The 17,404-nt window shown below is 36.7% G+C and overlaps 1 protein-coding gene across 1 annotated transcript in view; it reads left to right on the forward strand.

Moving 5' to 3' along the window:
* Positions 1–17,404, forward strand: part of HFM1 (helicase for meiosis 1) — a 122,391-nt gene that overhangs the window by 89,448 nt on the left and 15,539 nt on the right. Inside the window, exons 32-33 of the mRNA XM_065905402.1 lie at positions 15,106–15,186; positions 15,432–15,547. Coding sequence (XP_065761474.1) covers positions 15,106–15,186; positions 15,432–15,547 — 197 coding nt within the window. The remainder of the gene's footprint in view (positions 1–15,105; positions 15,187–15,431; positions 15,548–17,404) is intronic.

A 17,404-nucleotide genomic window follows, 5' to 3' on the forward strand; every position in this document is an offset into this window, starting at 1 on the left:
TGCTGGTGGAATATAACATAATCCAGAATCTGCAGATATAATGTCTGCCATACAATAAGAAATTATGAAACCTGCAAAAAGGCAGGACTCATAATTAACTATATAAGAAAATGAAACAGCCCTGTAGGTGATTCAAATGGTAGAGTTGGCATTTAAAGATTATAAAATAACTGTGATTAATATTTTCAAGAAAATAAGAGGAAATATATAAAATGAATGAAATGATGGAAATTTTCACCAGAAAATTGGAGTCCATAGAGATTTAAATGAACTTTCTAGAACTGAAAAATGTAGTATCTTAAGTGAAGAACTCATTAGTTAGGTTTAATATTAGTTTGGATATGTTCAAACACAAGATTTATGAACTGTTAGACATATCAATAGAAAACATCCAAATGGAAGCCCAGAGATAAGAGAACAGAAAGAACACAATAGAGTATAATACTCAAAATGCTAACATATGCATAAAGTCTGAGTAGAGAAAGAATGGGACAAATGCAGTATTCAAAAAGACAAGCTGAGAACATTCCAAAACAGTGAAAGACATCAACCCACAGATTCAGAATTTCAGTAAACCCGAGAAGAGATAAATGCACAGAAGACCACAGAAGGCTGAAAATGAAGAGATAAAACATGAATTAACGATATCAAGAATGAAAAAGGTGATATCATTACAGATCCTATAGGCATAAAAAATCTTCCAAGATATTATAAATAACTTTACCAATGAATTTGACATAATTTAAGTATAAAGTAACAAATACCTTGAGGAGAAATCTTAACAAAACTGACAGAAGATATAGAAAATCTGAGTAGTTTTGGCACTAGTAATAAAATTGAAGAAATTTAAAAAGATCTTTCCACAAAGAAATCCTGAGGTTCAAATGACTTCATTTTCTTATACAGTTAAATATGAGTTATATGGTCCTACCTCTTTGCAAGTTTCATAAGTTCTTATTGTATGGCAGACATTATATCTGCAGATTCTGGATTATGTTATATTCCACCATACAAGAGATGTGGCTATGCTCCCTGGATCAGGAAGATCCCTTGGAGTAAGAAATGGCAACTCACTCGTATTCTTGCCCGGAAAATTCCATGGACAGAGGAGCCTGGTGGGCTACAGTCCACAGGGTCACAAAGAGTCAGACATGACTGAGTACACAGGACAGCACAGCAATGTAAAGCTTACCCAAACTTTCTTAGAAAAAATGAATATTTTCTAATGTTTTAATTTTCAAAAGCCAGCATGACTTTGATTTCAAAACTTGGCCAGGACATTAAAAGAAACTATTCAAACTGTTCAAACTATTAGCAAGTGGAATCTAGCTACATATTTAAAAAGTATTATACAGTAAAATATAGCGTATTCCACCTGTGCAAGAAAGCCTTGGCATTTAAAAATGGATCAGTATAATTCTTACATTAACAGGGGGAAAAAACATGTGATCATTTTTATGGATGTCAAAAAAAGGTTGACAAAAATTCAGTGTTAATTTTTTATTAAAAATATATAGCAAATGTTGTACACAACATTGAAATATTTTTTAAACTTTCCTATTTAAATGGAGAATGATGAAATTGTCTTCTCTATTACTATTTATTTTTAACATTGTGATAGAAGTCCTAGTCAGTACAACTATTTAGAAAAAGAAATATAAGGGATAAGGATTGGGAAGGAAGAAGTAAACTATCATTACTTGAAAGCAACATGATTATGTACCTAGAAAATATAAAAGACTCTGTGGACACACTGTTGAAATTAATATATAAATTTAGAAACATCACTGGATATAGAGCCAATGTTAAAAATTGCACATCAAAAAAGAATAAAGGGCTTAATAAATTTAACAAAATGTTAAATTTTGTTAATATTTTGTTAACAGTGCAAGATGTGAGCCCTGCAAACTATAAAACACCATTGAAAGAAATTAAAGAAGATGTAAATAGGTGGAAAGATATACCATGTTTGTGAATTGGAAGTCTTAATATCACTAAGATGATTTCCCAAATTATTTCAAAAAATCAATGCAATCCCTATTCAAAATTCCAGCTTCTTTCGATAGAAATTTACAAGTTGATTCTAAAATTCATACAGAAATGTAATGGACCCAAAATAGCCAAATCAGTCTTTAAAAAGAGAACATACATGGAGACTCACAATTCCTGATTTCAAAACTTACTATAAAACTGTAATAATCAAGGTAGTGTATTTGTGTTATGTTGTTAGTCACTCAGTTGTGTTTGACTCTTTATGACCCCATGGACTATAGCCCTCTATGCTCCTCTGTTCTTGGGATTCTCTAGGCAGCAGTACTGGAGTGGGTTGCCATTTCCTCCTCAAGGGGATCTTCCCAACCCAGGGTTCGAGCCTGGGTCTCCCGAAAACCATTTGAGCCATCAGTGATTCCCAAGATAGTGTAGTACTGGTATAATAATAGACCAATAGAATATAATTGAAAGTACAGAAATAAATGTATACATCTATGGTCAGTTGATTCTGATCAAAGATGCCAAAATAATTCAGTGGAGAAAGAGTAGTGTTTCACCAAAAATGACTGGGCATCTGATAACCAGTTGCATTAGTTTGAACCTCTACTTTATCCTATACATAAAAATTTACTCTGAATGGATCAGTGACCTAAAGATAAGAGTTAAAACTGTAAAACCCTTAGAACACATGGGTATATGTTTTCATGACCTTGGATTAGGCAGTAGCTCATTAGCTGTGACACCCAAAGCTCAGGCAACCAAAGGGGCGGGGGCGGGGGTGGGGGGGAACAGATGAATTGGACTTTATCAAGATGAAAACTTTTGTGCTTCAAATGAAACTATCAAGAAAGTGAAGAAAAAATATGTGGGAAAAAATCCATAGAATGAGAAAATATTTGCAAATCATATATCTGATAAAAGAGTAGTATCTAGTATATATAAAGAAATCTTACAGCTCAACAAATAAAAAGGCAAACAACACAATTAAAACTGGTCAAAGAATTTAAGTAGATATTTTTCAAAGAAGAGCTACAAATGGCCAATATACAACATGAAAAGATGTTCAACATCATTAATCAATACAGAAATTCAAATCAAAACCAGGGTGTTACCACCCAGTAGGATGGCTTTAATAAAAAAGATGAACAATGACAAATGTTGGCAAAGATGCAGAGAAATTGAAACTCTCACACTTTTGATAGTGGAGATATGAAATTGTGCAGCTGCTTTGGAAAGCATTTTGTCAGTTGCTCAAAAAGTTAAACATAGAATTACCATGTGACCCAGGAATTCCTCCTTTAGGTGTATGTCCAAATGGATTAAAAAATCCTCATAAAAATGTGTATGTGAATGTTTATAGTAGCATTATTCCTAACAGCCAAAAAATAGAAACAACCCAAATATCTATCAACTAATAGATAAGTAAAATGTGGCATATTCGTTTAGTGGAATGTTACTCAGCCACAAAGAAGAATAAACTACTAATATATGCTACAACATAGACGAACCTTGAAAACATCCTAATTAGAGAAGCCAGTCACAAGAGATCAGATATTGTATGATTCCATTTGTATGAATATCTATAATAGACATATACATAATGACAGAAAGTAGACTAGTGATTCCAGGAGAAAGGGGCAAGTAGGTTGTTTGTCTTGTTTATACTACATTCTCCTTGGACCTTCATTCTGGCCGCTATTTTTCCGACAGCAAAATTATCAGTAGCTAGCGTAACCTTCTTTTATTCAGGCCAAAGTCCAAATTCCTAGAAGGAAAGAGATACTTCCATTTAAGAAAGACAATTAAGAATTAGGATTACACGGAGAGTATATAAAATCAAGGCTATCGGTAGTGAGCCTTCCCCATGTACAGAAATGATCAAAGATAGCTGGACCATGTAAGAGAAGACTAAAGCGAAGGTACAGAAGGAAGGGAAGGTGAGAACACTAGAGCTGAAGTTCTCCTGGCTTTCCATTTATTGGTTTCAGTCCCTCCTGATCCCTAGCTGCCCCACTGCTTTTGGATTCTGTGAGATAACAACCAAAAAAAAGCTGTCCTTTTCATTATAGGGGATTGGAAGGCAAAAATAGGAAGTCAAGAGATATCAGGAGTCACAGGAAAGTTTAGCCTTGGAGTATAAAATGAAGCAGGCTAACAGAGTTTTGCCAAGAGAATGCACTGGTCATAGCAAACTCCCTCTTCCAGCAACATAAGTGACAACTCTACACATGAACATCAACAACGGTCAATACTGAAACCAGACTGTATTCTCTGCAGTCAAAGATAGAAAAGCTCTATATAGTCAGCAGAAACAATACCGGGAGCTGACTATAGCTCTGCTCATGAGCTGCTTATTGCAAAATTAAGACTTAAATTGAAGAAAGTAGGGAAAACCTCTAGGCCATTCAGCTATGACCTAAACAAATCCCTTATGATTATACAGTGGAAGTGACAAATAGATTTAAAGGAGTAAATCTGGTAGACAGAGTGCCTGAAGAACCAGATTATGAGCAGAGGTTCATAACATTGTACGGAAAGTGGTGACCAGAACCATCCCCAAGAAAAAGAAATGCAAGAAGGCAAAGTGGTCTGAGGCAAGAAGGCAGGAAGGTCTGAGGAGCCCTTACAAATAGCTGAGAAAAGAGAAGTGAAAGGGAAAGGTATATCCTATTGAAGGCAAAGTTCCAGAGAATAGCAAGGAGAGATAAGAAAGCCTTCTTAAGTGAACAATGCAAAGAGATAGAGGAAAGCAATAGAATGGGAAAGATTAGAGATCTCTTCATAAAAATGGAGATACCAAGGGGGAATCTCATGCCAACATGAGTGCAATTAAGGACAGACATGGAAAGAACCTAACAGAAGCAGAAGAGATTGAAGAATAGGTGGCAAGAATACAGAGAACTATACAAAAAGGGCCTTAATGATCCAGATAACCATGATGGTGTGGCCCCTCACCTAGAGCCAGACATCCTGGAGTGTAAAGGCAAGTGGGCCTTAGGAAGCATTACTACAAACAAAGATAGTGGAGATGATGGAAAGCCAGGTGAGCTGTTTCAAATCCTAGAAGATGATTAAAGTGCTGCACTCAATATGCCAGCAAATTTAGAAAGCTCAATAGTGACACTTAACTGGAAAAGGTCAGTTTTCATTCCAATCCCAAAATTAGGCAATGCTAGAGAATGTTCAGACTACTATACAGCTGTGCTCATTTCACATGCTAGCAAGGTAATGCTCAAAATCCTTGAAGCTAGGCTTCAGCAGTACTTGAACCGAGACCTTCCAGATGTACAAGCTGGATTTAGAAAAGGCAAAGGAACCAGAGATCAAATTGCCAACATCCACTGGATCATAAAAAAAAATCAAAGGAATTCCAAAAAAGACATCTGCTTCATTGACTACACTAAAGCCTTTGATTGTGTGGACCACAACAAACTGTGGAAAATCCTTAAAGATATGGGAATATCAGACCACCTTACCTGTCTGCTGAGAAACCTGTATGCAGGACAAGAAACAACAGTTAGAACTGGACATGTAAAAATGGATGGTTCCAAATTGGGAAAGGAGTACATCAAGGCTGTGTATTGTCACCCTGATTATTTAACTTATATGAAGAGTACATCATGCAAAATGGCAGGCTAGAAGACTCAAGCTGGAATCAAAATTGTTGGGAGAAATATTGACAACCTCAGGTATGCAGATGGTACAACTCTAATGGCAGAAAATGAAGATGAACTAAAGAACCTTTTGATAATGGTGAAAGAGAAGAGTGAAAAAAACTGACTTAAAACTCGGTGTTCAAAAAACGAAGATCATGGCCTCCAGGCTAATCACTTCATGGCAAATAGATGAAAGATAAGTGGAAACAGTCACATATTTTATTTTCTTGGGCTCCAAAGACACTGCGGATAGTGACTACAGCCACAAAATTAAAAGAGGTTTGCCCCTTGGATGAAAAGCTATGACAAACCTAGACAGCATATTAAAAAGCCAGAGACATCACTTAGCCAGCAAAGGTCGGTATAGTCAAAGCTAAGGTTTTTCCAGTAGTCATGTACAGATGTGAGAGTTGGACCATAAAGAATGCTGAGCACTGAAGACTCTTGAGAATCCCTTGGACAGCACGGAGATCAAACCAGTCAATCCTAAAGGAAATCAACCCTAGATATTCATTGGAGGGACTGATGCTGAAGCTAAAGCTCCAGTACTACTGGAAAAGACTGTTAGGAAAGATTGAGGGCAGGAAGAGTAGGGTGAGTCAGAGGAGGAGATGGTTGGATGGCATCATGGACTCATGGACATGAGTTTGCACAAATTCCGGGAGATAGTAAAGGACAAGGAAGCCTGGCGTGCTGCAGTTCATGGAGTCACAAGGAGTCCAGCTTGACTTGTTAACTGATCAACAATGTAATACATTTCCACCACACCCACAGGGGGTTTCTTATTGTAACTGTTTTTGTTTAAAATAGCTTGAATTGTTTTGTTGCTTGCAACTGTAGTGAAAATTAGAATGTTTACTATACTTAGTAAGAGCAAAAGTCCCCCAGATTTTCAGTATGACCCTGTAGAAAACAGATCAAAGATGCCTCCTATCAGGCAAGTGTTTTATTACACACATAGCCCGTTCACATGCACATATTATGTATACAACCATCCCATTATACATTCTGATTTATACAGTCAGATTGTATTTGAAATATACATTATATCTGAATTATATCTGAGTTATACATCCTGGATATATAATTCAGTTCTTATATACAAATCAAATATCCCCAAATAAAGATGTATAATTATCTCTTCATGTATGACATACATACACTACTGCATTTTCTTTCTCAGTAAACTTACACAATGATGGAATCATAGATTTACCCTACTAAGGTTGTGAAAATAGCCTTTCAAAACAATACAGATTTCTGTTTTTCTGACCTCTTGTCTGACCATATTATTAAATGTTAAAATATTTAGGTCAGAAAATCTAGTTGTTTAAATGATTGCTTCCAAATGTGCTTTCAGTTTCAACAAATATTTTATTATTTTATTTTGTCAAATTGTAGAACCATATTTAGACAAAAATATGCACCTTAGAGTAACATAATAGAATTTAAAATTCTTATTATGCTTCCTATAACACTTTGAAAACATTTTTTAGTGGTAGTTATAGTCCAAGAGATAAAAATTTTTGTAAATTTTAAGGAAAAATATTTTTGCTATTTTTTTAAGATCAGGTAATGTGAAAATACACATTTTCAGTTGTAAAAATTGTTTTAACTTTTATTCTTAGCATTTAAACTTCTTATCCTTTAAGAAGCACAAGCTGGTTGGATGGCATTACTGACTTAATGGACATAAGCTTGAGTAATCTCCGGGAGTTGGTGATAGACAAGGAGGCCTGGCATGCTGCAGTCCATGGGATCGCAAAGAGTTGGACACAACTGAGCGACTGAACTGAACTGAACTGATACTTTAAATGCATTCTCAAATAGAAGTATGGGCTTTGTTTCATTTGATTAAAATTAATTTGACATTAATAAGTTCATTTGCATTGGCTATGCCTTTTGAGTATGAAAATTTAATGTATTTGAAGAATGCAAGGATAATATCAGTGCCCAAGCACTTTGGAAGTGTGTACATTTAAATACTAGTCAAAAGGCAGTCTGCTTTTCTTTATACTTTTCAGTGTATATATTCATTAAATTGCAAATCAAGGACTCCAATTCATCAGTGTTACCCTTTTTTTGATAAATAACAAAGTGATAGTATAATATTTGACAAAAATTAAAAGGAGATTTGTCTTCTCATTTAAAAAGTAAAATTATAAAGTACGTAAATGTGATTAGCATATATCAGGAACTACAAAATGAAAGTAATATTCTTTTAAAAATATTAACTCCAGAAGCTTATGAACATCCAAATTATTTGAATTTATAGTTAAGAGGGGAGCTTCTCAGATAGCAGTAGTGCTAAAGAATCCAACTGCCAATAGAGGAGACAGAAGAGATGTGGGTTCTGTTCCTGGGTTGGGAAGATCCCCTGGAAGAGGGCATGGCAGCTCACTCCAGTATTCTTGCCTGGAGAATCCCATGGACAGAGGAGCCTGGCGGGCTATAGTACATGGGGTCACAAAGAGTTCAATATGACTGATGCACATGTGCACACATAGTTAGGATGTGAACCTAAATATGGCAAGGATGCCTCCTATTTTTAATTTGTTTTTTTCTAGATTTTTAAAAAATCTTACCTGACCTTACCTTATTGGTCATTATTGACCTTGTTAAAGTAATTTTATGTATTCACTTCAAATGCATTTCTATTTCACACTAATGATTTCTTTTGCTTTAAATACTTGGAACTGGAGCTTTAAAAACATATAAATTAATATATTATGTGGCAGAACTAAGAAAATGCATACATTTCAGATTTTGATAATGATGGAGTGTGGGATCTGTTAATTTGATACCTAAATGTACATCTTATGTCAAGTTTCTCTCAGGACCTTTTTTTTCCAGTTATAAATCTCTGTAAGCTTGTGTTTGTTAATAAGACAAATTCAGCAATTCTCAGAACTTAGGGAGTGGAGTGTGGGTGGAGGAGCACTTATGTTTTTGAAGTATCATTTCTAACAGAAATATAGAAGTTTCTGTCACTTAGGTAATATCCATAGGTTAGTATTCTATAAACAAACTGAAATAAAGCTCTCACTCCTAGCAAGACTTGTCAACTCTTTCAACTCTGCCTTGAAATTTTGGGGTGTCCCCAGAATCTATATAATTAGACTTGCAGATCCTAGTTATAATTTCCACCACTGGTAACAAATGTGTATAGTCATTGTGCACCATCGTGTGGTAATGTTTATAAGTTCATCTATTAGATATTGTTAGATAAGGGACAAAGTGACTCCTTATCCCTTACTGCAAAACAACCTGCAAGGCATTTCCTCCTATTCTTCCCACCCTATAAACCATGGATTCCTTCCCTAAGTAAATTCAGTTCTGTTCAGTTGCTCAGTCGTGTCCGACCCCTTGCGACCCCATGGACTGCAGCAGGCCAGGTTTCCCTGTCATCACCAACTCCCGGAGCTTGCTGAAACTCATGCCTGAGTCGGTGATGCCATCCAACCATCTCATCCCCTGTCATCCCCTTCTCCTGCCTTCAATCTTTCCCAGCATCAGGGTCTTTTCCAGTGAGTCAGTTCTTTGCATCAGGTGGCCAAAGGATTGGAGTTTCAGCTACAGCATCAGTCCTTCCAATGAATATTCAGGACTGATTTCCTTTAGGATGGACTGGTTGGATCTCCTTGCAGTCCCAGCGACTCTCAAGAATCTTTTCCAACACCATAGTTCAAAAGCATCAATTCTTTGGCACTCAGCTTTATTTATGGTCCAGCCCTCACATCCATACATGACTACTGGAAAAACCATAGCCTTGACTAGACAGAATTTTGTTGGCAAAGTAATGTCTCTGCTTTTTAATATGCTGTCTAGGTTGGTCATAACTTTTCTTCCAAGGAGCAAGCATCTTTTAATTTCATGGCTGCAGTCACCATCTGCAGTGATTTTGGAACCCAAGAAAATAATGTCTCTCACTGTTTCCATTGTTTCCCCATCTATTTGCCATGAAGTTATGGGACCTGATGCCATGATGCCATGATCTTAGTTTTCTGAATGTTGAGTTTTAAGCCAGCTTTTTTGCTTTCCTCTTCCACTTTCATCAAGTAAGTAATTACTTGATAAAATTTCATCACTAAGTAAATTAAATGCATCATATGGGGGAGAAGTAAGGCAACTGCTATAACCAGTAAAGCAGGATGGTTGAGAGATAAGCCTCTGGAGTTTGATTACCTGAATTGTTCTGAATTTTACCTAATCTGATTACCTGAATTAATCTGAATTTTACCTAATCTGATTACCTAAATTGATCTGAAATTTGCTACTTATTATTGCATAGTCTTGAACATGTTAGTTCACCTCTTTGTGAATTAATTTTCTCATCTGTGAAGATATAATAGGACTGCGGCATAGGCAGACAACCTATAAAGAGATATTCAAGGAAAATTTGGAACATGTGAAAGAAAGCCCCAAATAAGTAAACAGAAAGTGGATAAAAGAAAAACAGGATAATTCACCGATGTAATATAAACAGATTAGTAATCTCAGACAAATTGAAGATTAAATTGCAACTATAAAACAATAGGATACCATGAAAAAAAATCAATTAGAGAAGAGTGAGCACAGGGAGCTAAAAACTATGATTCAAAAAAAAAAAAACCACATAGCCTAACTGGAGGGCCAGAAGATAAAGTCAGTATAATCTGAATGAAAGCAAAACGATAAGAGACAGGAAACATGAGACAGGAGGGCAATCTGTAGCCTGATACCCAACTAATAAGAGTTCCAGAAACACAGAAAAAGCAAATCAGAAGAAATAATTTGAGAAGATTTGCTAGACTTAAAGCGAGGCATAAGTCTGCACATCAAAAGGGTTTATTTATGGCTTCCTAGATGGCACTACTGGTGAAGAATCCGCCTGTCAATGCAGGAGACATAAGAGACATGCTGGTTCCATCCCCAGATCAAGAAGACCCCCAGGAGGAGGGCATGGCAGCCCACTCCAGTATTCTTGCCTGGAGAATCCCATGGACAGAGGAGCCTGGCAGGCTATAGTCCACAGTGTTGCACAGAGTCAGACATGACTAAAGCAACTTAGCACAGTGCTAGTTAGGATGAATGAAAGAAGATCTACAAAGAAGACAACATTTCAGAACATCATGGATAGAGAGAAAATCATAAATGTTTCCAAGGAACAAAAATCGAAATAGTTTAGTGTTTTCATCAGCAATACTGGATGCTAGAAGACAGTGGACTTAAAAGTCCAGGGGGGAAAAATGATTTCCAACCCTGTGTTCTATACCTAGCCAAACTATTAATTAAGTGTGAAAGTAAAGACATCTTAATATATTCAATTATTCAGAAATTTTAACTTTCATACATCCTTTCTCAGGCAGTTGTTCAAGGATAAGCACAATCAAACAAAACAGTTAAACAATAAAGAAAAAGTCAAAGAATCCAGCAATAGTAGATTCAACCCAGGAGCTTAATGAAAGGAAGTTCCAGGATGACAACTATAGTACAGCCCTAGATTGCATTGGGAGGATGTTGGAGGGCTCTAGAAAAGAGATAACTATTGAGGGGGAGTAAGCGGGCAAGGTGTTTTCATGTAGTTGTCCTTATCTTTGGAATATTGAATGAACTAATAAGGAAACTTAAGATAGACATTGCTAGACTAAAAGGAAGGTAGTAAAGCTTCAGGGAAAATAAAATATTGCTCAAGAAAGAAAACACTAACTTGATTCTGCATGAAAAATACATTTACCTTTTGTATATCTCTTAAATTAGTCCATTCTCTTTGAATCTGCTAATACTACCACTCTGGACTGTTACCATAATTTTCTTTTATCTACTCTGTCTGCTCTCAAATCTGTTCTCTTTCAGTAACCTCTTAACTAGTTTTCTTGCATCTATTCTGTCCTCTCTCAAATCCATTCTCCATACTACACTCCACAGAACCCTTTTTCAAAATGCAGATTCAGTTATGTTCCTTCTTTGATTAAAACACTTCAGTGGCTCCCATAGCTCTTAGAATAAAAATGCAAATCATTAACATTCTCAAAAAGTTTCCATATTATCACATAGACAGTGAGTTCCTAAGTAGCAGTGGGGTGCCAGCTGCTATGTAAGTCTTGCTTCACCTCCAATAGGGTTGACTAGTAAGGACCCAAGAGACCCAAATGTGTTTAGACAGTTTATTACTTACACAGGTGGCAAAGCAAGAGCAGCATGATATCAGCTGCATGTATCCATCTCACAGGATGACACTGAATTGGAGGGGCCAGATAACATGAAAGATAAGTTTTTGAGGAGTCAACTCTAGGCTATAGCTAAATAGTTTTATAGCCTATAGCTGTCCCTGAAAGAGGCAAAGTGGACAGTCGTATGCCTGACTAGAACCAGAAGACAGATGAGAAACTGCCTCTTGGGAGCCTTATGCAAGATAGGGAGCCTCCTACAAGCCAAGGAAGCAGATGAGAAATGGCCTACAAACAGTTCCTCACAAGACCACGTATCTTGACATGTCCCAAGGAAGATCAGAGGGCATTCTGTAACTAGCAGAACCTTGCCTAGGTGGTGACATGCAATCACCAGCGTGCCATGGTAGAGCCATTTCCCTAGGAACATAGACTGATCTTTCTACCAGTGTAGTCTTATCTCATGCACTGTCTCTTATTTACTGAGCATTAGCCACATTGACCTTCTTTTAATTTCTCTGTATGCCTTGCTTTCCCTTGTCTTAGGGCTTTTTCATATGCTATCCCCTCTGCCTGAAACATTCTTTCTCCTACCCCTTGTAAATGCTGCTCTTTTTCAGTCCTCAGTCCAATTATTACTTCCTTAGAGGAGCTTTCCAAAACATTCCTAACCAGACCATTCCCCTGTTATATTGTGCTCTATATATATAGCATTGTGCTCCTCTCCTTCATAGCAGTCAAAATAATTCTATACTTACTTGTATAATCTTTAGTTAATGTAATAGTAGAGTTAATACATATACTAATATTTTTATTTATTACTTGATTTTAAAACGTGGTCACATACATAATTTCATTTTATCTTTCTACTTCTGTGAGATAACAAAACAGTATTATTTTTAACCCCTGTTTTCTACAGAGAACAGCCCATATTAGGACTCACGCTATCTTGTTCTAGTTTAGGGTGCCCTATATTTCCTTATTGTGTTTTTCATATAAATACATTAAGTATGAGGCAGCATACAGTTAGTGAGAGGGACAAAGAAATGCCATAAGGGCTCAAAGGAGAGAGAAACCACTTCCAATTTAGGTGATCAGAGTGATTTCCTAATGATTAGATCTCCATGATAGAGGTGCTATTTGAGTCAGCCTTAAAAGTTGATAGGCTTCTGGTAGACAAAGTCTCTAAGACAAGAGGCAATATCAGAGGTACAATCCTAGAAAGGCTTGGGACTGTTTGAATACTAATGGCAAATAGATATATTTTGATGGTAAGGGTTAACGTGGGTTCTAAAAGGGATGATAAGAATTACATCGTGGAGGACCTTAAATATGGAATTAATTTTGTTGGCAGCAGGAAGTAACTAATGTTTCTAAGTGAGCAGATGGTCTGATCAGAGCTGAATTTTGGGAAGATTAACTAAGCAACAGCATATAAAATAAATTGTAGCATGGTAGGACTGGATTCAGGGAAACCAGAGATCATGAACTGGGACAAAACTTCTCAACCAGTAAGCTGTGGCACACCTTGTAAAATATAATGTTAAAAACTTTCAGATAAGGGCCGCTAGGAGCATACCTATATTTGAGGTGATGATGATGCTCAGTCGCTCAGATCATATCCCATCTTTTCAACCCCATGAACTGTAGCCCATCAGGCTCCTCTGTCCATGGTATTTTCCAGGCAAGAATACTAGAGTGGATTGCCATTTCCTACTCCAGGAGATTTTCCTGACCCAGGGATTGAACCTGCATCTCTTATGTCTCCTGCATTGGCAGGCAGATTCTTTACCCCTGTGCCACCTGGGAAGCCCATATTTGAAGAAAGTTAGGTAGTTTTTAACTTGCTGCCTCAAAGGAGAGTTTAGCATCTGCAAAACTGGGGGTCATCTCACAGAATCAGAAGGAGTTCAGCTTGTGCCAGGTGATTCTTAGAAGGACTTAGGGAAAGCAGAGGTCAGTTCTAGATTGGGTGCTGTTGGCAAGTAGGGTATTGGATATTTTGGTATGTCTTGTCTTGGAGATGAATGGATTAAAGAAATAGTAGTCATTTGCGTTAGCCAGAAGAGGGAGATGTTTAGTTATTTTTGTGGTCCTTCAGTGTCCTTGTCTCTACTTTCAGAAATAATTATACAGTAGTCTCATGTCTGTCTTCCATTATAATCATCAAGTGGCCTTATCTGAGTATTGTTTATATTTTGCCAAAATTGTTTATGTTCAATTGGGAACAGTATGGTTTAGCTATAGGCTTCCAGCTGCCAGTAATATTTTATTACTTTTTCAATACCCAATACATTGATTTCCTCAGTCTCATGGCATCTAACTAGTTCCCTCATATGGTGAGCAGCCTTATTCACTTACCCCAGGGTGCTGTATAGATATTATTTTTGTTTACATATGCCATACTTTGAAAAAGGTTGATTGAGTAACACACTGAAAATGAAGAGTAAAGGTCCCAGGAAGATTACAGACGTATTCAAAGCTCTTCACTATCTCCAGCACTCTAATTCATTTAAAAATCTGTGCTCCAGTGAAAATATACCAATTCTTTTTTCTAGTCTGTGGTTTGCTGCCTTTGGATATTATGCTCTGTACCTGGGACGTCTTCCTGTGGTCCCCTTCTCATGTCCAGACCATGTCTGTCCTTCAAGGATCAGTTCAAATGTCTCTCCCTTCCTACATGTTGTTTGGACAGTTGGAATCAAGAAAAAGCCTATTTAAATATAATAAATGAAGATTAAATTATGCATTTAAGTGTATTAATTCTAACTTACAGGGGTCAAGCTGGAAGCAATCTCTCCTTTCTGTGAATTCATTTAGCAAATTATTTATATCCCTAAAGCACTTATTTCTAACATCTATTAAATATGCATGGTGTCCTATCTATTAGCTGCTGTCTCTGGTACCAATAAAATGCCATGAGGTTTGCTTCTTTCCAGATTCTTCAGGCTTAAGTATAAAGTAGGAAAAAAGTTTCAAAACTCCACCTCATTCAGCAAGAATTAACTGACATTCTGTGATATTTAATTCTGTTTATATTAGGGAGGTTAAGAGAAGCTTATATAGGTGACTCAGTGCTTCTTGTGAAAAGCTGGGATAGAGCTAATGGTGGGCAGGGACTGATTGTTACCAGAATATGTTTTGAAAATACATATTAAATGGGTTAATTTTTGAGGAAGTGTGAAAATCATGATCTTTTTATACCACCAGAAAGGAAAGAGGTGGATAAAAATTAATTATAATTAACAGTTGTGTTAATAGATACAGTGAAAAAGAGATTTTTTTTTTCCCCCTTATTATTGATTTAGGAATGACTGCCTGCAAAAAACCTGGGAACCGAGAATGTAATCATCACTGTAAAAATAAACTTACATGTGGACATGACTGCTGTGAGTTCCATAAAACAGTTTATTTCAGATTTTAAAAATTAAAAGGTCTTTGAGGAATAGTAATCATATCCTTATTATCTATGCATGATATTTGTATTATGCAGCTTATAACTCAAATAATTTTTATTCTTTTGTGGACAACATTTTTTAAAAGTAAATATTAGATTAGAAATGTTGCAGAAATTTGGTCTTGTTTGAATGATACATAAAATTGAACTTAAAGAATCTAGAATTTCCTTTCATAGGTAAAACTGGAGTTGCACAGAAGTCAGAAGTGAAAGAATCAACAATTTCTTCATATTTATCTGATTTAAGAAATAGAAATGCTGTTTCATCTCTTCCTCCAGTTAAACGTCTGAAGGTTAGTTTTAATATTTATCCCTTGTTCTATAGTTAAATGTATATGAGTATCCCATTATTCTGTGTATCAATTAGATAGGTATCCACAGATGTACTTTAGAGTTATGTAAAGGCTTGGCTAGGAATATGACTTTTTTTCATAATATGGTTTCTATAAGAAAAGTGTGAAGGAAATGTCTGACTCAGTCATGGGTAGCCTATTCCTTCTCCAGCAGATCTTCCCGACCCAGGAAGTGAACCAGGGTCTCCTGCATTGCAGGCAGATTCTCTACCAACTGAGCTATCAGGGAAGCCCATAGGGAAAGATACTATAATTTTTAATAATCTATAAATCCATTTTTGGAGCATAGTTATACAAACCTTTCCTTCATTAGCCTTTTTTTTCTTTATTTTTTTAAGCCAGAGAAAGGGAAATGGAGAGGGGTATGTGGCTTGCTTTGGTTCAGCAATTGAAACTAGATCCTCTTGCCTTTTCGTGGCTCCATCTGTGGTGGACTGGGCTGGAAAGTCTAAAGCTGATTTTAATTGTGACTTATGAGAGTGACTCATCACTCTCCTAGATGAGTACTGAGCAAGAGTCTCCCTTTCAAGTGATGAAGGAATGGGAATTCCTTCTGGTTGATAAGTCACTAGTAGATTAACTCTAAGCCTTGGTCATCATATCCAGGGCAAAATAATTGATCAAGCCACAGAACGGAGCCAAGAAAATGACAGAGCGCCTGTTTCTTTTCTGTTGTTGTTCAGCTCTAAGTCATGTCTTAACTCTTTGAGACCCCATAGACTGCAGCACGCCAGACTTCCCTGTCTTTCACTATCTCCCAGAGTTTGCTCAAACTCTTGTCCATTGAGTCGGTGATGCCACCACACCATTTCATCCTCTGTCTCTCCCTTCTCCATCTCCCCTCAGTCTTTCGAGCATCAGGGTCTTTTCCAATGAGTCAGCTCTTCATATCAGGTGGCCAAAGTATTGGAGCTTCAGCTTCAGCTTCAGCATCAGTCTTGCCAATGAATATTCAGGGTTGATGTCCTACGGGATTGACTGGTTTCTTTTCTAGGGTTTTTTTTTTTTTTTAATAAAAAGATTCTGAGTCTTGAAGCTAAAATACGGAGACTATTGGGAAACATGGAGAGGTTTGCAGTTTGAAATGACAACCACCTTTTCTGAGACAATTATTTTTTAGTATCCCAAGTTTTTCCTTCTTTTTTTTCATATTTATTTCACATCATTCCTTCCTTCCTTCCTTTTCACATTCATTGAACACCAAGAATGTGCCAAGCACTATAGTAGATGTGGAAGATACAATGATAAGAGAGTTTTAGTCTCAGTCCTCATAGAACTTAGAGTTGAGTGAAGGCTACAAATAAGTAAGTAGGTTTTTTCTTTTTTTTATTTTTTTTTTTCATTTATTTTTATTAGTTGGAGGCTAATTACTTTACAATATGGTAGTGGTTTTTGTCATTGACATGAATCAGCCATGGATTTACATGTATTCCCCATCCCGATCCCGCCCCCCCTCCACCTCCCTCTCCACCCGATTCCTCTGGGTCTTCCCAGTGCACCAGGCCTGAGCACTTGTCTCATGCATCCAGCCTGGGCTGGTGATCTGTTTCACCCTAGATAATATACATGCTTCAACATAGTGTGATGAGCGATTCTGTGACAGAAGTGTAAGATAACTTGAACTTATATAGAAAGTACACTCACTCCATTTTCAATAGGCCAGGAAATGTTTCCTGATAAACATGACTAAGACCTGAAGGATATATAGGCATAAGCCAAGGATTGAGAGAGGTGAATACCAGAGTAGTGGTGAAGAGGGTTAGAAAATTATTTCAGATGTAGAGAATATGCAGTGGC

This window comes from Muntiacus reevesi, chromosome 1, assembly GCF_963930625.1.
Source record: "Muntiacus reevesi chromosome 1, mMunRee1.1, whole genome shotgun sequence".
Classification (NCBI taxonomy): domain Eukaryota; kingdom Metazoa; phylum Chordata; class Mammalia; order Artiodactyla; family Cervidae; genus Muntiacus; species Muntiacus reevesi.